The sequence below is a fragment of the Papio anubis genome, chromosome 15 (assembly GCF_008728515.1).
Source record: "Papio anubis isolate 15944 chromosome 15, Panubis1.0, whole genome shotgun sequence".
In the NCBI taxonomy this organism is placed as follows: domain Eukaryota; kingdom Metazoa; phylum Chordata; class Mammalia; order Primates; family Cercopithecidae; genus Papio; species Papio anubis.
Window position 1 is genome coordinate 14,534,640 of NC_044990.1, and position 22,857 is coordinate 14,557,496.

Here is a 22,857-nt window from a genome sequence, read left to right on the forward strand (position 1 = left end):
TGGTTATGAGGACAGAAGATGGCAGACGCCGAGGAACAGGGAGGCTGCCCACATTGGCGGGCTGGCTGCAGGGTGTCATGATGCTGGCTCACACCAACACACATATGCACACACATAACCACCTGTGCACACCACACACGCTTACATACATACCACGCCTATATGCACATACACTTTTACACACCTACACACACACCTCTACTCATACACACAGACACCCCATACACCTATACACATGCCTACACACACACCTACACCTACACACATGCATACACACATCGCAAATCATCGCGTATCTTGCCGATCATATCGGATTGGTGCTGGCTGCCGGTCAGATGTATCGGTATCGCGCGCCGCGAATCACTGTTTGGCGGTCGCGGTATTATCGCGATCGTTAATCATAACGCGTATGATGGCATTATCGCGATCATGCTCGCCGGCAATCACTCGCGTATCGCCACTCTTTGCGGTCGCCATTGATGTATCGCGTCGTGCCAGCATCATACGGCTTATCGCGGTCGCGATCGTAAATCGTCAGCACATTATCCTCTGGTCAGCATATCGCCAGATGCGTCGGTCATCGTTAACGCCAATCGCGGTCGTTAATATACCGCTGATGCCCGTCGCCATACTCTGCCACTCTTTGACTACTGCGCATACACACCTACACATACATATACACCTACACTCATACACACCTATACACACTTACACACACACACACACACATACACGTGTACTTTCAGGATAACAAGGCAGTGACTCGGCTGGAAACTCTAGCAATGGCACCGGAAGCTGCTGCTGTGGGGTGGGAAACTTGGAAACACAGGAGCAGCGCGGTGCAGGGTCTGAGCTCCAAAGCTTCTCTCAGGCATCCTTGGGACCTGCAGGACAGAGAAGAGCCAACAGCCCGCCTGCCAGCTCTGCTCTGACTTCCTCCAGATGGTGTCTGGTCCTCTCATAGGGGCCTGTGGTCCCTACTGCGAAAGTTCACTTTGGGGATCATTCCCAAATCTCCAGACTTGAAGAGGCACAGAGGTGGCCAAGCCCAGAGTTTGCCCAGAGGCCAGTTTGGATTTAGAGCCACATTAAGGGGAGGTGAGACCATGAGTGCTTATGGTGGAGAAGCTACATGGATTTCAGGTGGTGGACGTGCCCCTGGGGAGGACAGCAGGTTAAGGCCAGGGACTGAACTTGGACTGCCAGTGGTTTACCTGGCTGTTTTTGCTAAAACACAGCTGAGTGGAACGAGGCGCTAGGAGGATGCAGGTTGTCAGCAGTTAGGGCCTGGCTTGGCCCAGTGAGACCCTGGTCTCTCTTTTGCCTGGAAAGTTTCTATACATTAGAGCAAGTCCTGCTGACAGGTTGGAGACAGAGCTGAGGTGGACAATCCTCAGAGTGTGACTAATGGGAGTGATCACTTAGGCGCAAGGGCACCCACTGCTCCCTGGACTCTGGTTTTAGGAGGGGCCGTAGAAGCTCTGATCCACCAATCCTGAAGATAGCTAAAGCCCAGCAGTGAACAGACATCGCTCTGGCAGCTGGATCATCCAGGGCCAGAGTTCTCGGCTGTCTCCACCCTTCTGAATGCATCTGCGGGCATTGGGGAGACTCGGGTTACACAGGTGCTCCTTGTTTCTCTCCCCTTGCTGGGTTTTCATCAGGTTTTTTTCTGATGAAACATACTGAGAGTGGAACGCTCTGTTGTAAGAAGACCCTGAGAGGCGGCAGGATTAAGCCACACATACCTCTCAGCAAGATTTTTGCAGAAAAGCATATTGAAGTCTGGGCATTTCAGGAGAACCCACAAAATCACAAGGCAGGAGAAGTCCTTTGAGCAAATCAGCAGACAAATATGTTAAGATGAGGCTTCCCTTCCATCCTGAGCAGAACATTTTCAGTTTTCCAATTTAAGAAACCAAAGTGAACTGTTACCTTCCTTTATAAAGTAAGTAGAAACAATAGGCGCTTTTCATGAAGAAAAAAAAAAAAAAAGGCTTGCTCAGAAAGATAGCAGAGAACTTAGAAAATGTTATTTAAAAATGGAACATCTGAGACAGTAGGAACAGAGGAGACTATGTCAAGAGAAGAAATTGCAAATGTCTGGGTTGGTTTGGACTTTGATTTACTTGTTGAAAATGAAAGGATATTTCATATTCTGAACGATGAGCCAGCCGCGCTGACAAGTTCACTGCTTAATCAGAAGAATCCAGCAAATTAATAGGTAATTCTGATGGAATAACAAAACCTGTCTCAGGTGGACCATAAATTATCGTCCTGCTGCAAGGGAAAGGTGACAATGTGGATTTGTCCAGGAAAAAGGAGGGAGGGAAATATTTTCAGGGTCAGTGGATTTCTCTCTCCTCTCTGTCTCTCTCTCTTCTCAGAACAACATAGGAGAGAACGAGGTTTTCCCGTGAGCGGTGAGCTAATAAGCTTTGTGAGCAGGAGGTTCTATGCATTAGGAAAGGATTAACCCATGGCTAGCTCCTTTGTTTGCACAAGGAGGTGGCCCTCTGCTATTGCTGTGAAGGAGCAATTGGAACCCACAGTATTTCAGAAGGGCCTGGGATCTCTAGTGCTCCCTCAAAAGCCATCCTCCCTGCCCCACTTCCTCCTTCGCCAGCCCTGGGACCTGGCATTGGGCACCGTTTCATTTTTACAGCTGCCTACCCCATCCTGAGCACATTCGCACAGCCAGGAGATGGGCCAGTTCACTGGACTCTACCCTGGCCTCGTTGGGGCTGACTTGAAGCCTCCATCTCGCAGATTCTGAGCGCCTCTGTGTTCTCTGTGTTTGCACCGTTTGTTCCCATGGCTTGGAATGTCTTCCTCCTCTTTCTCTTGGCTGATTCCTGCTCATCTCTTAGGCCCTCTCTCAGGGACACTTTCTTCAGAAAGCTTCTGATTGCCCATGGCAGTTAGATAACCTTCCAAAGTGATCCCACGTGTCTGTCTTGGGCATTCCTCCGTCTTGACCCTGGTCATGCTGGACGGCAACTCTCTACTTCTTTCTCACACAGGCCCGTGAGTGTGGGAGAGGCAGTGGTTAGGGCTTTTGCTGTGTGGCCCCAGATCCAGCAGAGGGACGGGGGCATATGACAGGAACTTGCTGGAGGTGGGAGCAGATGACTCTCCTACGTGACAGATGGTGGGGAGGGCATGGGGAGGGAGGTGTCGGGGAGGGCTTCCCCAGGCTAAAATTCCTTTTAGTAGTACAGGTTCAGGGTATGTCCTTCCAGGTGGTGGAGAATAGGTTCTCCAAGAGAATTTTGAAAGTCCGGGAAAGAATGGATAATGACGTGTGAGAATTAGAAGATTCTTGGGAAAGGCTCCACCTCCTGCTTCCAACAAGAATGCATGGATAGAGCCATTGATGACATCTTATTATCACTCACCCTGTCACAGGGAGACTGTACGCATGGATGGAAAATGTGGAGGAGATCAAGACCCATGTCAAACTCATACCAAAGTGTGTTCCATGATTCCCACACAGCATCTCCCAGGACTGGTTTTGAGGAACACACTTTGGGAGACATTGATATTTCCCTTCCTTTTAAACATTCCAAATGGTACCCCAGTTTTAAGACTGTGGAAACTTTGTCTCTTCAGCCTTTATTTCTTCCTTTCCTCCTTTGCTCCCTTCCTCCCTCCCTCCTTGCCTTCTTTCTCGCTCCTTCTCTTTTCTTTCTTTCTTTCTTTCTTTCTTCTTTCTTTCTTTCTTTCTTTCTTTCTTTCTTTCTTTCTTTCTTTCTTTCTTTCTTTCTTTCTTTCTTTCTTTCTTTTTCTTTTTTTCTTTCTTTCTTTCTTTCTCTTTCTTTCTTTCTTTCTTTTTCTTTCTTTATTCCTTCCTTCCTTCCTTCCTTCCTTCCTTTCTTTCCTTTCTTTCTTTTTCTTTCTTTTCTCTCTCTCCTTCCTTCCTTCCCTCTTCCGTCCTTCCTTCCTTCCTTCCTTCCTTCCTTCCTTCCTTCACCCTTCCTTCCCCCTTCCTTCCTTCTTTCCTTCCTTCCTTCCTTCCCCTTTCCTTTCTCCTTCCTTCCTTCCTTCCTTCTCTTTCTTTCTTTGTTCCCCCTTCCTTCCTTCTCTTTCTTTTCTTTCCTCTCTCCTTCTTTTTCCTTCTAGGGGTTTACTGAGGGTGACATTTGAATTGTTGTAATAGAGTGGGCCACAAGTGTATTTGCATGTGACTGATGGCTGGCTTGCAAGCAGCCCGCACGGTCTCCACATGCTGAGAGCCAGTCTCAGGCTGGTAGTGATGCTGTGCCCCTGACAAACTGGAGTTCTGCCATCTGTGAGTGATAAATGAGTCGTCCCACCCTGTAAACATCCAGGGTAAAAGATTTCTCACTAGAAGGAAATTCTTAAGAACAGGCATTGTGGCTTGTTTATCTCAGCCTCCACAGTACATCACCCATCGTAGGTCCTTGCTAACGCTTGCTGGGTTAGTGGACATAGTGCAATATTAGTGCATGACAATAATTAGAGATGGCAGAGAGGACTTGGGAAAGCCTTCCAGCTCAGATCCCAGGAGTCAAGCCAAGAGTACCATGGGGTGCATGTACCATCGAACAGGCAGATGGTAGACACACAGCCTCAAGTTAGACGCTGGAAGTTGCCATACATGCAAGGACTTGCTACATGTGGGCGTGTACATCAGCTGAACCCTGGACTAAGAGTCTCAGAAGAAATGGCAAGCCTTCCAGCTTGAGATATATTTTCCTGTCTTTAAAGTCTTCTGATCTATAGTGAAAATAAACATGGAGAACGAAGTTTCTCTTTTCTAGGCTCAAATGAAGTGCCTTCCATGTTGTTGGCACTCGCTCAAGAAACATTTAAATGAATGATTTGGAAGTGCAGGCAAGCTGGCTGGGACATCTGTCACTGTGCTGATGGCCAGCATGGATTTGGTCGGTCCAGCTGGCTGGGTGTGGCTTCTCGTCTTCCCCTGGTGCTCCTCCTGGAGCTGGGGGGACGGTAGTGGGGGGGAGCAGGCTACCTTCTAAGGAGGAGCACAGCTTTCCTTCCATTTAGGAAATGTTATAAGAACATTTCCAGGATGTTCCTATACCTGTTTTGTGTTTGTTACCCAGTTACTTCCATTTCCAGGACCGCCTTCCCTGTACATAATGAGTGCCACTTTGCCCACTACCCATCCAAAGGGCCAGGAGTTGTGGAAGGTCCTTCTTTCCCAATTCCCATATGTGGCAATTTTATCATCTCCAATCCCAGACTTGTGCTTGAGGCTTTCACACCCAGGCCCAGGTTTTCGATGGCAGGTTTTTGGCAGAGCTGCCAGCCTCGTAAAACAAGGTAATGGTCTTTAGGAAGTAATCACTTTAGCTATTGTTTCCCAGCAGTTGCCAGAGAGTCTAGAAAGGACCTAGTGACTTCACGACAGTACAGCAAAAGGGAGAACAGCAGCTGCGGCAGCAGCCTGTGGACGGCAGGGAAGGTGACTGCTAATTTTACAAGCACTTGGAGATATTCTGGCACCTTCATAGGACACCAGGGAACCTGCAGTCACTTTTGCTGGCTGACTTTTCAATCTCCTAACATTGACAAGCTCAATAGGAAAGAACTTAAATCCATTGTAAGGTTTTGCAATTTTCTCTAAGGTCAATATTACACATGGAATGCCTAATGGGAAATTGCTACAAAAATGGCAGCTAATTACAGGTTAGTGGATAAAACAACGCCCTTCTCTGGAGATCCTGTGCACGTAGGTTGAAGGATAAAATAGGGCTGAATGGTATTTGATTTATTTGTATTTATCCAAGTCAGTGGCCCAGGCAGGAAGGTAATATATGAAAAGGGACATTTTTGGAATAGCTGTTTTTGAATTATGCTCATGAAATACACACTGTGCTACGGAGGACATGTGGGAAAGCTACACTCTGACCGCATGACTAATTTTTAAAGCCTTGCATAGAGAGAATTCCCCCCAAGAACACAGCTGGGCTATTCCTTCGTGGACTGAATGTGTCAATTATGAATTGAACTAAGATGAAATTTTACTCCAACATGGCAAATGAACTGAGGAGTGTACCCTGTAGCCAAGGTATTATGTAGTAGTTCATACACCAAGTACTATTGTTTTATTAACTTTAAGAACATGTTTTACATAAAAACAGGCAACATCAAAAAAGCTCAGTTGATAAATGAACATACTATATCACAGATGATTTCATTCCACATTAACCTACATGTATTAGCTTAAACTGAAGGATTAGGGGGAAAATTGGATCTCATTCCACCTTTAATTAAGGATACAAATTGTTCCAAAGTTATTTCATTAGGATTCTGAAAATCAAAGATTAACCTGTGTCATCTGATCCATGCAGCAAGTGATAAATTCAGTATTTTTAAAGGAAACATCGAATTTTTTCTTGAGTCAAATTGAAACCTTTCAGAAACTTGTTTAAATGCATCAAGTCCTACCCACCTTTTTAGTATGTATGAGCAAAATACTATCTAATTTCACACTCAACTAATCCTTTAATAATTTTCTTTCAGCCAGAATGAAAAAGGCCAGTATTAATTTCCTAATAAAATTTTTTTCAAAAGTTATCGAGGATATGACTATAACCTTGGACCAGTTTCAATTTCTTTTTATTTTTTTCTGAGACTACACCAAAGATTAATGTCAATGGCAAGTGAGAAATTGTCCCTAGAGAACTATTCAAGGACTTTTTCTCACTACATTTGATTGGACTGGAATGAACTGACATTATAGCATCTTTATCATCACCTTTAAAATTCTATTTTCTCTTAGTAGCAACAGTGAAGACTTTAGAACTATTACTTACTTTAAATTAATAAAGTATATCACAGACAAAAATAGACACCTTTACATTAAAGCAACATCAAGGGCCTCAATTTCATTGAACAGAAACAAATACTGAAGAAATTTACAGGTATGATTTAATTTTAGAGAGTGCTCTTTCTTCAGGGAAAAAAATTAAACTAGATCTCTCATTTGTCTGTATGGGCAAGATATGGTAAATGTCATGATCAAAACACATGCCAGTTAGAAACTTGATCACAGAAATGATGCTCAGTGTTGAAGCCCAGCAATAAACAAACAACAAACAAAAACCCCCGCTCTCACCAGAGGCATTTAAGCCTCTCCATTGAATTTCCTGTTTCCCACCGGTTTACGACCCTTAATGTTACTGGATGAATGGTTGCATATTTGAGATGATTAAAAATAAAAGACAGGCTTAAAAGCACCTCCTCCTCTAGTATGTAATTACATACAAACTAAAGATTCCTTCTGACAGTCCTAGGAACCCCATTTGTTACTGTTTCATGTATAAGCACCATTGAACCAATTTTTAAAGCACATTTGCAGTTATCAAATGTTTAGTGTGTCCTCAAGTTTCACTGATTTGTTTGCCTTTAAGCAAGAAAAGAGTAAAGTGTGTTATTTTCCTCTGCTTCTTATCATATCTGAATTGTCAAAAATGTTAATTTTGGAAGTGCTTTTAATCACTATTTTTCCCAACAGACTAGAATGGCTCCATGAAATTTGACAATTAAGGAAATCTCTATCCCCAGAAGAAGCACATATCTGACCCTCTAAACTGCATGCAAAGTAAGGGTCTGTGTGAGAATATTTTTCCCAAACTCCTGATGGGCATGGCAGACAGTATGTAGAAAAATCTGAGTTTTGAACTGACCAACTTCAAGTCTTTTAAAATCCTTGGGCAAAAAAACCAAAAAATATCATCTAGCAGTTAAAAAAATTATTGACTTACAAATTATAGAAAAGATATGTTATCTACAATATACGCCAGGTGACCCGTTAAATTTAAAAAACGTATCCGAATGGGTAACTACATTAAAACTACCATCTTGGATTTTGGTGCTTTTCAAAATTCTGAAATCACTATTAACGAGGGACGATACCAGATTTTTTTGTTGCTCTTTTCTTCGGAGAATGGGGAAGAAGTTGGAAAGAGAAGGAAGTAAACCTTCACTCTGGTACAGCCCTGTATAGCAAACTTCAGCCTGGGGCACATTTTTATGGTCAAATTAAAAACCTTTGAGAATTGGAGTTTATCATAGAAATGCTGACAGAGCCTAACCCAGAGAAGGGCTAGGAGCAACAGAGTAATATTAAGAAAGCTCTCCCTCAGCACGATTGAGCTTCGGCGCAAGGGATAGAGTTGTCTAATGGACGCCCTTGGCCAGTAAACAACCGTGATTTAATGTGCTTGAGACTTGGTCATATGGGAGCTCTGTGACCCTCTAAGTCAAATTTTCTTTTCTTTTTGTTTTCAACTGAAATATGCCTCAAAGGGTAAAGGATTGCAATTTTAGCCTTCATTCATGGATATATTGCTTTCTTTCAACAATATCTGATGGGCCTGTTAACTGCCACCCATGGGGAGCAGGTTGCAGGAAGGTCTCATTGAACACAAAACACCAAGTGTTTTCAGTAGTTTATTCACATTTTTTTTTCTCTGTTTATTTTAATATGCACCACGTGTAAGTTAGATGAGGGCTACGGTAAAAACATTTTTGATGACTGAAATCTTACTTTTCCTTCTAATGATCTGGAGCAAATCACATATTCATTGATCATGACGAATAAAATGATTTCTGCTACAATGTTGAGAAAAAATGTGTTCATTAATATGAACACATATCTACAGAGATGATTTACACGATGCAAGTAATGAAAGAGTTCTTCCTTAGCTAGTCTACTATCAAACTGAAAAGATGAATCTTAAAATTCCCTTGAAAATACCATATGGTTGGTCATGTGTCAGTAAAAGAAAGATGGTCCCCATCACCAGGCCACCACCATAAGAGAGCTATATTAAATACTTGGGAAAAAATATGGAAACACTTGTGGTGATGATTAAATTGATAATTACATAGATACACTGCCATAATGATACATATTTGTTCTATGATAAGTGAAATCAAAAATAAGATCAATTTGGTTATAGAAATTCCTTAAAGAACACCACCACTTAATTATTTCAAACTTGAACTATCCCAAGAATGTCGAGAAAAAAATTAGAAAGCACTGGCTAAAAGCAAAGCAATCTGGATACACCAATGTAGTCAGCATGCCTTGTGCTTGTCTGTTAACCCTCTGAGTACATCTCTGACATTCAGGATCTTGGTAGCTTAATGTTAGAAAGATTGCATTCCATCTGATTACTCAAGATTTCTACTTGACTGGTCACATTCCACTCTTTATTCAGCATAGATCACTCAAATTCTACAGTGATGTGCTGGGATCCCCATGCTGAATGGGCCTTGCATTCTTCTGAGCTGCCCTTCTGCAGTGTGCTGAGAAACACTCCCTAGCTTCACACAGTCCAGAGTCCCCCTAGACGTTGATGGGAAAAGGCCTGAGCCATGCACTGCAGGCTCAGTACACTAGATGCTGTAGCAATATAGTTAATGCCCACAGAAAAAGCAGTAATTCAGAGAAAGAAAGGAAAATGACAGTCCACTGCAGGTAGGTCTCTGCCCATTGCATTCTTCATACTTTTAGAGTTGAGGCCAGGCTGTAGAGCTACTCCGTAGCCTTGGAATAGAGCTTTGCTTTATATTTCTAGAGAAAGCAACAATTTCCAACTAATTCAGTGTTCCTCATTAATATGGAATCTACCTACACACCAACACTCTTTCTGGTGTTCTCTGCCCCCCACCCCCACCTCCCCCCAAAAAACAACTCAACTAATTTACTAATTTATGCTACTTTGTGATTTTGTGTTATCGCTTCTGGATGCTCCAAAAGGGGGAAAAAAAAAACCTCAATAAATAATATGCTGTTTACATGTCAGGACAACACAGACCACAGAGATGAACCTAAATGTAAAGGAGAAAAAATTTTGGAGATGGTGTTGCAAAAGTAATGACATGTGATTTAAAAATCCATATTAACATAGACCATAGTTTCAGGGTTGAAGAGTAAAAATGCAGCAAGTGAAGATCAACATGCATTTGAAAATAAAGGACTATAGAAACGTTGTTCACAAATTTTAAGACTCTCAGGTATTAAAATATATTCAAACAGAGAACATAGGTACTGTTCAGCCACCAGATGCAAACATCATGAGGTATCCCTCCCTGGTTGTCTCATGGATCCCAGAGCCCAGCAAACCTTGGGAGCACATTTGAGCTGGGCACCTGCCTCTAAGACACGCCAGGAGAATCCTCTCTGAGCACTGCGGTGATGCACAGAACCTGCAAATCCCCATTCTAAAATGGAATCTGTTCCAGAAGAAACTCAGGCCTGGAGACTCTGCACTAGGGAGATCGATTTGGTGACAGGAGTGAAAATACAGGTCTCAGACAGGACTTGGCCCAAAGACAGAAAAAACACTATGACCTCCTGGACAGCTAAAGACAGTGGTATAAAAAAAATCATTTTAGGAGATGGAGGTTTTATCCTCAGGGATATCATCTAGGTCTTTCATCCTGATCTTCCTGGGAGACTATATAGGTAACCTAAAGGTGCACATGGAATTGTCTTGCCAGTGGTTTATTCACTGAAAACTTATCATTAGAACATTCTGGATTGTGTTCCCAGTGTGCTTTCTCCTCAGCCATCTTGCAAAGCACCTGCCTCCAGGCCCCTTGTGCCCCAGCTCTCCTATGTGTGGATTTCATACTAGATGTAGATTGCACAGTGATGACCACAGTGCGTGGAAGCAGGTGAGAAAAAGCACAGGATGTTATTCCCTCTTACTGTTTGAAATTCCAGCCCTGCAGAGCACCGGGCAATTTATTGCTCTTTTCCACCAGTTGTTTCTTTCCTGTAGATGTCTGACACTGAGTAGAGAGACCCTCACTCACCAAGCACAAGACAAGCTATGGTGACTCCCTGAGAGTCTGCGCTGGCGCTAGCAGCAGCTGATATGGAAGCAGCATTTCTGGGGCGTCATCAGTACATCTTCATGTGGAGACAATTTGGGGGGGCACCATCTATTTCCGGGGTCAAGCTCTTTGCCACAAACCCAATTCCCTCCACTTGGGATGCAGAACTCACTGCAACTGACAGTCATATCTCTAACGAAAAAAAAAAAAAATCTGTTTCTGAATAGGATTGTGAAGAAGAAAGAATAGTGTGTGTGTCGAAGTTATAAACCTGCCATGTTCTAAACCCACAGAAAAGGACAAACAAGATATCATTCTAAATGTCCTTCTTTTCTGGACATTTCAGCATCTAACAACACCCCTTGATCTGCAGTAAAATCAAGAAACATGTGTGTATACATCCAAAGACCTGAAAAATTCCCCAACAAGAATTCTCAATAAAATTCTATGCACTCAGAGGGTTAACAAGTGCTATATTACATACTGCAGATCCTAGCTTGACTGATGAAAACATTCATTGCTTCTAAGTTTAAAAAAAAAAAAATTGCAAATTGGCCTTAACCCTTTGAGGACTCTATTAGCAGCAAATTACCATCTTCACAATCACCACGTGTCATCTCATTCAGTAAAGGGAAACCGCTACAAAGATACCTGAAAACACTTTCAGTTCTGCCATTCAAGCATTGAGCGCTAGATAGATCAGATGAAACTGTTTTACACAAATTTTGGGGAAAAAAAATCTCAGAGTCTCAAAGGGTTAAGCTAGGACTTTGAGTAAAAGGGTCTTATTAAAAGGGCGAGTTGGGGGAGCGAACAGTCTCGGAGGAGCTTGGGGAGTAGTCTTCCGATTCCGAGTTGAGTTCGGGAGGAGCTGGCTGCGCCTTGTACCGGCTCCTCACATCCTGGTTGCGTCTTCGTCGGAAAACCTGCCTCTCCTTATCAAGAGCGGTGGTCTAGCAGGGGCATAAAATGAGAAAGAGGACAATTAGGGCGAGGGAAATGGTAAAACAAACTCTTTCTAGAACTTTCTGAGGTCAGAAAAAATACACTGGCCAAGTTCACCTGTCCATCATGGCACACTTTTTGTTGACAGTCACCACTCTCGGGGAGCCCTCTGCTCCCCACAAATCCAGGTCTTTAAGGGACCTGGTCATGACAGCTGCAGGCACAGGCAGGATGGATGGTGTACTGGGTTTGACCCTTCCCCACCCCTCCCCAGACTTTTGCTAGCTCCACATTTATTTACCCTTGGTGGCTCCTAGGCTAGCCAGAGGACACCCCCATCTTCTCTGAAAAGGGGTGCCTGAGTCCTGTGTGTAAAAACCCTCCTTGGGCAACTTCAATTAACATGCAGCTCGGGTAGCTGCATAATACAGATGAAAGGTGATGAAGTTGTCAGTCAGACATGGAAACGGAGCCACGGCTCATCCTGTTCTTTTAGCACCTCCTCACTCTAAATGATCTTATTATCTGTTGATGAGGGAGTGTGGATGAATTTCTGGGAAGGATTGGTTTAATTTTAATGAAACCAATGCCTGAAATTGAACACTGCTTTGAATGCAATTAAACCAAGTGGAAACCTTCCCACGGATTTCACTTTACAAAGTTCATTTTCATCGTAGTAGGTGGTAATTTATGAAACTGAGATTCAGTTTTGTAGGTATTCCAACTCCCAGTCTCTATGCCTCAATTTCCTGAGGAGACCTCTGATGAGTCCCCGGATGTGCTATCTGCCTGTAGCTCTGGAAGTTATCATGACATCAGAATGGGGGACGGCATGACTTCATCACAGATTTAATGGGTGTGGGGGAAAAATGGGGTCATTACAGAGAAACCTTACACAGAAAGCAGAAGAGTAGGTATGAGGTCTGAAGAAAAATATAGAACGCATATAAAAGTTGAAGGCGTTCTTGTTTGAAAATCCCTCTTTAAAAGGATGTAGCCTGGAGGTTATTCTGCTTTTAAGAGATTACTTTTCCTCTATGGGGATATACGCCACCATTTTTCCTCCTGAAAATTTACTGTTAGCTCCTTCAAAGAACAGAGATAAATTTATAGCCAGCCTGGTTCTGAGAACAAAGCGAAAACTAAGCCCCTCATACAACTGCAGTATAGCATTAGGGCAATCTTAGATCTAAAATAGGCCAATCAAAGTTCCAAAATGAAGTAATAAAGAGATAAAGAGAGGCAGTGTGTAGAACCAGTACAGTAAATGGCTTCGTTAGGCTGAACTGCTCTACTTTAGAAACTATCCACCCACTGAATGAACAGTGTTACAAACCAATGAGGAAGATAAACTTCAATAATTCACTTCTTGTCTCACTAGATTGTTAATACAATGATTCAGTAACTGGTCTGTTGAAACGTCTACCTTTGATTCTACTTGTTGAATTTTTAAGGACGCTCATATAGTTGTTAGTCTTATACCTATTGATTTTATGACATTTTCAGTGTCATAAACCCAAATTCCTAACTTTATTTAAAACATTGTAAAGTTACAACACATGGTATTTTGCTTTCAAAGCAAACTGAAATGTTCTGTTTGTGTAGAGTTGAATGTTTGTAAAAAAAACAGACGTCTATTTAGTCTGCCTTACATAAAAAGCATTTTGTAGTTAATCCAAGAGTAATATAAACACCTCTTGGTCATAAGAAATCTTTCTATTTCTACCTCTTTGAGAAAGAAAAAAGTCATTGGCATTGGAATGAATTGTGAACAGAGGCAGTCAGATGTGGGGAAGAAAAGCACATCAGGTTTTTGCGTCCCACTCTGTCAGGGATTTTGCGTCAGGGATTTTGGGTCCCACTCTGTCCATTGCTGACCATTCACCCAGGTTTCTCATCTTTTAAATAAGGAGCACCTTTCCACTCTCATAGAGTTGCTATAGGTAGAAATGGATGTGCAAATGCTTTCTAAACAGCCAAGACTCCCAGAAATGTAAGGTGTTCTTTTCTTTACAACTTGATGTAAGATATTGTTTTAAAATCAAATAACTGCAGGTTATAGAAAAGCAATGTGCACAAAGCCCACGTTAGAACTTAACTCAGTACTTTCCCTCCTTCCTTTAGTTTCACTGGTGCCCTCTTGATATTTACTTCATTTCCCCATTATCCACTCAATACTTCACACTCTTAGCTGCAGCCACTGAAATACACCATTCTCCCACCATTCTCCACAAATACTGTAATTCAGTTTATGCAGAAGCCAGTGGCACTTAATGTTGAGCCCATGCTTGGATGGTCCCCTCACCCTCATTTTCACCTTCATTTCTGCAAATCCTTATAAGCACAATCATATTCTCTTCCTTACTTGTCCTGCCTAGAAAGCCCTTGCCCTGTCCCTGTTGAAGCAGTCAGTTCTGGCCACTCCTACAGATTTCCCTAGTCAGCAGCTTTCTAAATGTTCACCTTTGTAGATAAGGCCTCATGCACAAAGGCTCCTGAGCTTTCAGGTGCATGGATCCCCAGGATGCTCATGACACTTATTCTTGGAAATGTATCATGGTCATGGGCATGTGTCATGAAATAAGTGGTTCAAGGTTGTCTCTATTGGATTTGCAGACTCTTAGAGTTGAATGAGGGTTTATAAAGCATTTTTGTCCAATGCTCTGTCTTTACAGGCAGGGACGCTGAGGCCTAGGCATGTGGAGAGACTTGCCCATATGCATTGCTAACTAGGAACAGAATTCAATCTTCTCCTGTGCAAAGCCCAAGCAGTGTCTTCCCATTTACTCTGAAGTTTATTGAAATGATAAATTAAAGTCACTGCACTCCCAGAAGCTCATCCCTTCTCTGTTCCCAGCCGGCATGAGCTAGGGAAAGACATCGGCCACAGGTAGTATCAAAGGCCAAAAGACAGTGGCTTCTCCACATTGATGATCAGAGAAACTTCTCTTTGTAGAAGCAGACAGGATCCACCATGTGGACAATCCCGTGAACACATTCTGAATTTTGACGCTCATAAACTCCTAAGGAAACCTGAGTCTGATGACACAGGTGCAGTTTTCTACCCCTCAGGTCCTCATAATATTCTCAAACCAGCACTGAGCACTCCCAACTGACTTGCTCTCAGAGATGTTCCAGAAGGCATCACTGCCCACAGGTCTTTCCTTCTCGGCCCCCGCCCACTCTGCTTAGAGAAAGTATTTTCGGAACTTCTTTCTTCTCTATTTCCATTACAATCTAGTACCGTTATTGTTGTTCATCCTGCCTGCACCATAATTGACCCTAATTAACTGTTTTCCCTACCACATTGTAGACTCTTTGGAGGACCAAGGTCAAGCCTTGGATATGGTCTCTGTGTTTTCCACAGTTCACAGCACACAGTAGACACTCTATGAACTTTGTGGCATTTGAAAGATGGGAAACAATGAAGGCGATCTGGTTCTCTTTCTTCCAAAACTTTGTGGCTTTTGAAATATGAGAAAATATAATAGAGGTGATCTGCTTCTCTCTGGAGCACCCACCTTCTGGTCCATTCTGCACACCGCTGTCAAGTCAATTTCTACAAGGTCCAATTAATTTATTTACAGCTCCTCATAAAGCCCAATTTCTTTCCTTGGCCTAGCCTTTGCAATGTGCTTCCAATAAAAACTTCCAGGGTGTAGTACCTATTATTACTGAAAATGATCCTATGGCATAAGTAGAGTCATTGTCTTCCTTTAGTGGACACTTGATTTTCAAGCACAGCATCTGTTTACTCTGCCTATGGTTAACTATACTTTAATTTCCCTTTGGATACCTCCTCACTCCCACATTCCATGATTCCAATGAAGTTGACCCTACTCCTATCTCTGGGAGTAGGGTTGGGGTGGGCTTGTGACTCAGGAGTAAGCCTGAATTTACTGCATTCCCCAATATCCATGAATGGCCCAAGATGGGCACCCGACTCCGTCAATAGGACATGGTAAGACTTTTGCTGGAACTTCACATTTATAATGAATCCCAATTTTGAGAGATTGGCAGGCCTGGAGCTGCTTCTCCCATCCTGGGTACCATGTGAAGTCCAAAACTAAAGCCAACACAGCGGGGCAGGGCTGGAGATGTCAAGAAACCAAGCATTAACTGAGTGCTGGATCCATCCATCACTGAAGTCAGACTCAACCTGTGAACCTTTCAGGTTATGTAAAAGAATACGTTTCCTTTTTTGCTTAAGTCAGTTTGGTTTTGGTTTTCTTCACTTGCCATAAAAACAGTCCAAACTGATATATCTCTGAATGTGCTTTAATCATTCTCACATCTACCTCTTGGTTCAAGGTACTTGCCAACATGAAATTACCTCTCTTCCTCTCTCTGCCCACTCAAATTTATTTATTCTTTTTTTTTTTTTTTTTAAATGGAGTCTCACTCTTGTTGCCCAGGCTGGAGTGCAGTGGCACAATCTTGGCTCACTGCAACTGCCGCCTCCTGGGTTCAAGTGATTCTCCTGCCTCAGTCTCCCAAGTAGCTGGGATTACAGGCACCCACCACCATACCCGGCTAATTTTTGTATTTTCAGTAGACATGGAGTTTCACCATGTTGGCCTGGCTGGTCTCAAACTCCTGACCTCAGGTGATCCACCTGCCTTGGCCTCCCAAAGTGCTGGGATTACAGGTGTGAGCCACTGCGCCCTGCCAATTTATTTATTCTTGAAGACTTGATCAAATTTTACCTTCTGTACCATATTTTTTCTTTCTAAACTCCTTAGGCAAGAATTGTTTTGACCAAACTTTTGGGAATTAATTGCACACTGACCTTCTATTTTTTTTCTTTGCATATTCCCCAAATACTTTGCCAACTATTCTATGGGAGAATTTGAAACTTCTTTGCATTTTCCAGATGATTAGTAGACTGTGGTGCACATATTAAGTGTGTATTAAATACTTCTTAATTAATATAGCATTATTTTAGGGGACTGTATACTTTCTGAATAATAACAATAGCAAAAAATAGAATTCAAAGCAACTCTAACACAAAAGAGTAAGAAGTTAAAAGTATTAAGAGGCAATATTTAAGACTATAACTTATGTTTCAAATATGACCAAATTCTTATGTCAGATAAAGTTAAAATTCTCTTACGAATTCACTCATCCAACAAGCATTTATTGCGGTCTAATTTCTTATTATACTAAACACTGTAACGTATGATGTTTAGAAGTTTGTGGCCACAAAATTAACTTGACTCTAAAATAGGTGCAGTTCATCTTTTCCAAATGAATTTGGTAGCCCAGATATGCAGTTTGGGACAGATGAAGTTACCAAGGAAATAGCACTATAGGCTATTATATAATTTTTACAAAGTATTGTCATAAAACATGTAATCCAATTGAAAATGTCTTCCCCGCCCCTGAAAAAGAAAAAAAGCATTTGAAACATAATTTGTTCCTCTGAAATCCTGCATCACAACTTCAGATTCTGAGCCCTTTCAACCACTTCTAAAAGGCAGCTGTACTATTTTTGTTGGTGGGGTCAGGGGGGAGTCCTCAAGAGTCAACTTGATTTTGTGTGTGTGTGTGTGTGGCTAGCTTTACTCTTTATCAGTCACAAAAAAAAATCCCCAGACATCAAGCAAATAGGGTCTCTTCTTAATGCCTATTTTTGTAAATTAAGGATGTCCTCAGGTATAGGCTTGAGGCTCCATGAACACTTAAGAGTTCCTAATGGATTTATCATTTTATTAGTTATTTTGTTCATATAAATTTGTAGCTTTGTGGGAACCTACATGAATAGGCTTGCGGTAGAATTCCCAAGTGTTTCCTTAGTAAGTTACCACTTCTTTAAGAGATCCTAAGAGACTCTGAAGAGTGCATTATCACATTTTGGTGCTAATTATCACAGGTTAGAGGTATGCAAGAACTCTGTTGAGATTCTGGAGTTGACCAGTGGTAACCAAGGATTCAGCTCTAACCTAGTTACTTCAAATATGTGCATGATAGCGACCGCCACGCTGTGTACTGGGTGAGAGCTGAGTAATGATGGCCTGGGGGAAGCTGGTAAAGAGAGAACACATGGTTGATTAAATAAAATGGTATAGAGAAATGGACTAATATAAACCTGTCCTACCCAGAAGAAACACTGCATATTTCTACCATGAACTGTAAGCCCTGGCTTATCACAAAGCCCTTAGCAGATGCTAGATCAAGTGTGAAAACAGAGGAATGGTAAAATAATGCCAGCTACCTCAGCAACTCAGGTGACTGCACACGTGGTAGCTGAAAATCTTAGGAAAATCCCTCCGCATCATGTTGGTGCCTGCCATAACACCAGGCATACATAAATAAAAGACAGTGCTTGCCTATTATCAGATTTATTCCCATAAAGGATACATCTACTGAATTTGGCCAGTGGCCTATTCTGTTACAATGAAATGACAGTATCCTCCACATGTGCTCAGATAGTTTAAATCCTTCGTTCTGACATTAAATTTGGAAACTCCGTATAAAGACATATGAACTACCCATCTGGTATGTCTGTAATGTTAAAGGAAAAACATAGCATAGAGGAGGAAGGTCAGGAATAATCAAGAACATGAATTGAAGCATTAGCTTAGATTTTGCCAGTCTGAGTCACCCCACGTCTCTAATGCTTGTCTTGTCTGGTAGCTTAAGTTTAATCCCCTTGGAAGCAGCAGTAGGTGGAAGTCAGGAGAATTAGCTTTTTGTCCTAGCTCAGCTAATTATATGACCTTGGACATGTTTTCTAACCACACCGAGCCCCAATTTCCAGGTCCATAGACTGAAGGGGGGTTATTGTGCATGATCCCTAGGGAAACTTTCACCTATGAAATTCTATGAATATGCTTAATATCACCATCAATCTACTTAATGGGTTATGTTTTTCTCTTAGCAAACAATAGGCCTTACAGTCTATGGACCAAACATATTTCTGTTCTGCAACACTTGCAGGATTCACAAGAGATGTACTCATTTTCATTGTGAGGCAATGTTTTCTGTCATGGCAGTAATTATTGGATTTAAGTAACTGCATTTTTCAGAGGCAAATGTGGACTGCTTTTCCTTTTTTGCTTTTCTTAATTTATGGCTAGCCATCACATATAGTCTTCATTTCATTAATAAAAGAACATTATTGTGCATTTTGCCTTTTAGTCCATCCATTATTCATACTGCCTAGGAGACCGAACTGGGGATGCAGCTGCTGGGACATTAATCTCAGGAACCCTTTCTTTTGCTTACCCTCACTCTGTGGGGACTACATTACGATTTGCTTGTCAGTTTGGAAATGTTTTGCTTGCTAGTAAAATTAAACTGACAAATCGATTGAAATATCCACCCTCCTCATTTTATTGGGCTTACTCTCATGCTTATTGCAGTTGTTGTGTTTTGCTTTCATATCCTTTTGAGGTCTTGCCAGAAATGACACAGTATCTGAAGACATGGCATGGCTTTTCTTAAAGACAACCATTAAAATGGCAAAAGGAGGCCTTCGTGGGATGCAACTGAGTAGCCTTCCAAGCTGCTTACTTTCTTGGCATGATTATCTTAAATCTTATTCCTCATTTTCCTGGGAGAGCTGACCTTATGCTTCTGCACTAATAATCTTGAACATAGGCTTCTCCTGCTGACCTGGTTCTTAATAGAGTCTTAAATTGGCCTAGCTCTGCAGTGGGTTTCTGATGGCCTCCTATCAGACAGTTAAAATTACAGCCAATTGGTGGGGGTTGAGCTCAGGACAAAATTCGTGTGCTTCCTCTGCCCAACAGCCCCTGATTTTCTTATAGGAGCCCAACCTCCGTGGAATTGCCATGTTTGTTCTCCATCATATGAGTAAACTAAACAGCAACCAAAAACACAGTTTGCCTTTAAAAAATCTATGAAAATTTAGTGCCTACAAAGCAGGTGAGTCAGGGGTAGTTCCTTTTATTGCAGAAACCATTTTAACCTTGCCAAAAAGCTTAGTCCTGGATTGCTAAAAGTGGGATGTTATTCTGGAGCATCTCGTATGTGATTTGATTGCCCAAACTTTGATGGATCCCAAATTCTTCAAAAACATGTCTATCCTGAAAATCAGTGAAAAAATGGTCCCTTCTTTGGAGAGCTCAATCATTTATTTGTTAACTTTACAAATATTTACTGAAGGCATCTTCTACTAGGCAGTGGAGATAGAGTTTTTAATAAGCCCTAATCCTGTTCTTGTGGAATTTGCATTTGTACAGATGGTGCCTTTTAATTTAGACATATTTTCCCCCTAGAAAGGGTGTTGGAATACTTTTCCGGAGGGGCCAGATAGTTAATATTTTAAGTTGTGCAAGTCACATGGTTCTCTGACTCAACTACTCAACTCTGCTGCTCTAGGGCAAAGGCAGCCATAGACAGTTTGCAAATGAATGTGTGTGACTGTGTTCCAATAAAACTTTATTTACAAAAAAAGGAAGTGGGCTAGATTTGGCCCATTGGCCGTGGTTTGCCAATTCCTGTCCTAGAGGATCACATTTTAAACTTATACTTCATCAGAATTTTTGGCTATAGCTACTTCAGGTAAAACATAATGCCATAAATACTCACAAAAAATATAACATATACATTACTGAGCATTTTACCCTAATCAGAGCATTAAAAAAGTTCATGATTCTACTCTAATAACAAATGCCTCTTTCTGAAGAGAGATCAGTTTTCTCAGCAAAATCTGTGGAGTGGGTGATTTGCTCTTGAAAGTCAGGGAAACAGATACCAATTTTTTTTTTTTTTTTTTTTTGAGTTTCTTCTTTGGGCTGGGGTGTGTGAAAGCACTTTTGCACAGGCAGGCTAATTTAATCCTCACCACAGATTCTGAAGGTGGATAACGCTCTTCTCCCTTTTGTAAGTGTGGAAATTGAAAATCAGACGAAGAATGTAACTCGCCTAAGGTTACTCTGCAGGAAATGGGGTGGACTAGATCCAAACCCAGGGCTTCTTGACTCCAAAGCCACACTCTCTCTGTACACTGGGCTGCCAATCTTTAATTAAGTTAATTTAATCTCAATCTCCATTACTTTTTTTTTTTTTGAGATGGAGATTTGCTCTTGTTGCCCAGGCTGGAGTACAGTGGTGTGATCTTGGCTCACTGCATCTCTGCCTCCCTGGCCCAAATGATTCTCCTGCCTCAGCCTCCTGAGTTGCTGGGATTACAGGTGCCCACCACCACACCCAGCTAATGTTTTGCATTTTTAGTAGAGATGGGGTTTCACCATGTTGGCTAGGCTAGTCTTGAACTCCTGACCTTAGGTGATCCACCTGACTCAGCCTCCCAAAGTGTTGAGATTACAGGTGTGAGCCACCACACCCAGCCTCCAAGACTTTTTAATTTCTAAAAGTATCATGTGACTGACATATATTTGAAAATTGTTTATTTCAGCCTATGAATACTCACATCCTTTCTTTTTTTTCTTTTTTTTTTTTGAGACGGAGTCTCGCTCTGTTGCCCAGGCTGGACTGCAGTGGCCGGATCTCAGCTCACTGCAAGCTCCGCCTCCTGGGTTTACGCCATTCTCCTGCCTCAGCCTCCAAAGTAGCTGGGACTACAGGCACCCGCCACCTCGCCCGGCTAGTTTTTTGTATTTTTTAGTAGAGATGGGTTTCACCGGGTTAGCCAGGATGGTCTCGATCTCCTGACCTCGTGATCCGCCCGTCTCGGCCTCCCAAAGTGCTGGGATTACAGGCTTGAGCCAACGCGCCTGGCCTCATACCCTTTCTTAATAAGAGGTGTGTCATACTTATAATTAAGTTCTTTACGTATGATTTCTTGCTCATTTATACCTCATAAAACCTCTATCCTCTCAATGACCTCACTAAGGAGCATTCACAAAGTATGGCAGGAATGAATATGTAGAAAAGAGCACAGATGTTTACTTTTAAGTCAAAATGAGGGAAAGAGGTTCTGGGGCAAGGGCAGAATCAATATGATACTACACAATTTTCAGTCGATCTGGAATCATCAGGAATCTTAGGAAAATGTTAAAATCTCTCTTCAATTTATACTCAATGATTAAGACTTGGAATGCCATGGCATTTTCTCATTTTTAATAATAAGTAAGCTACATTTAAAAAAGACTTATATGTCATTGGAATCCTCTCTTAAGGGGCCTCTGAAAACAAAACAAAAGAAAATAAAACCTCAGTGAGCAACCTGTTTGAGTTGGGAAATGCAACGCAGATGTTTCACTATTCCCATGTTCTTTCTAATGACCCTTGGTGACCTTCATGCCACTACAGGCATAGGTGTCACTCATCTTTTGAGACTATGGCCTAATAGCTCATGCTTGGGTATCAAGGTACAACTGCAAGACCAATCCTCACTACTTTCCTGAGACTTCTCTCTAATCACAGTCTGAGTGGTTTTGAAGTTTAAACCTATGACTTTTCGATGTGTTAAACTGAACCCCCCAAACTTTCTGTTACAGAGGGAGCCTCCAGAGTGGGTGGAGCATCTGCCCTGCCTGCCAGCCATGCTCTGGCTCTCCGCGGGGACTGCCCTCTCCCTCTGCAGAGCAAGGCCAGGACAGCTCGCCACCAAGCAACCTGCAATGCATTGCAACTTGCTGTGTACATTTAGCTGCTTCTGATCGAGGCTGGCCCTAGATCCCTTCTCACACCGCACGGAGGTTCCTCCCTGGCTTCCAAAGGAACAGTTCTCTCAAACCTGCGCAGAGCAAGATGCATTTAACTGACCCCATTCCTTTTAACAACAGAGCATGACAGCTTTTAATAGCCTTGCAAAGACGGCGTGCGGCCGCCACCGCTCTGCCTCATTACTCACTGTTTCAGCACGGTGCTCGAATCCAATATGCACATTTTAGTTACGTCATGCCTGGGAACTCAACCACCCTTTTGTCCTAGCTCGCCTCCCCATTTGATCTTGTTTCTCATGTTTAGCTTATGTCTTGTTTTGATATTTGTTTTATTTAATTGAGTTACCCGGTTCTGGCTGTTGCCCTGTTCTGTGGGCTGAAGGTGCAGGATTCTTCCCCGTGTGTTACAGGGCATAGCACCTGCCATGGTGACAGCTTCACTTGGGAAGGTAGAAATGTGTGTGACCACGTC

The 22,857-nt window shown here is 42.3% G+C and overlaps 1 protein-coding gene across 5 annotated transcripts in view; it reads right to left on the reverse strand.

Moving 5' to 3' along the window:
• Positions 1–6,072: 6,072 nt before the first annotated feature.
• The window catches only part of DCLK1 (doublecortin like kinase 1), a 353,771-nt gene continuing 336,986 nt past the window's right edge, over positions 6,073–22,857 (reverse strand). For all 5 annotated transcript variants that reach the window (XM_017951175.3, XM_009191765.4, XM_009191764.4 and 2 more), the window contains one exon: positions 6,073–11,795. In XM_017951175.3, the coding sequence (XP_017806664.1) occupies positions 11,631–11,795 (165 nt within the window). In that variant the 3' untranslated portion in view covers positions 6,073–11,630. The remainder of the gene's footprint in view (positions 11,796–22,857) is intronic.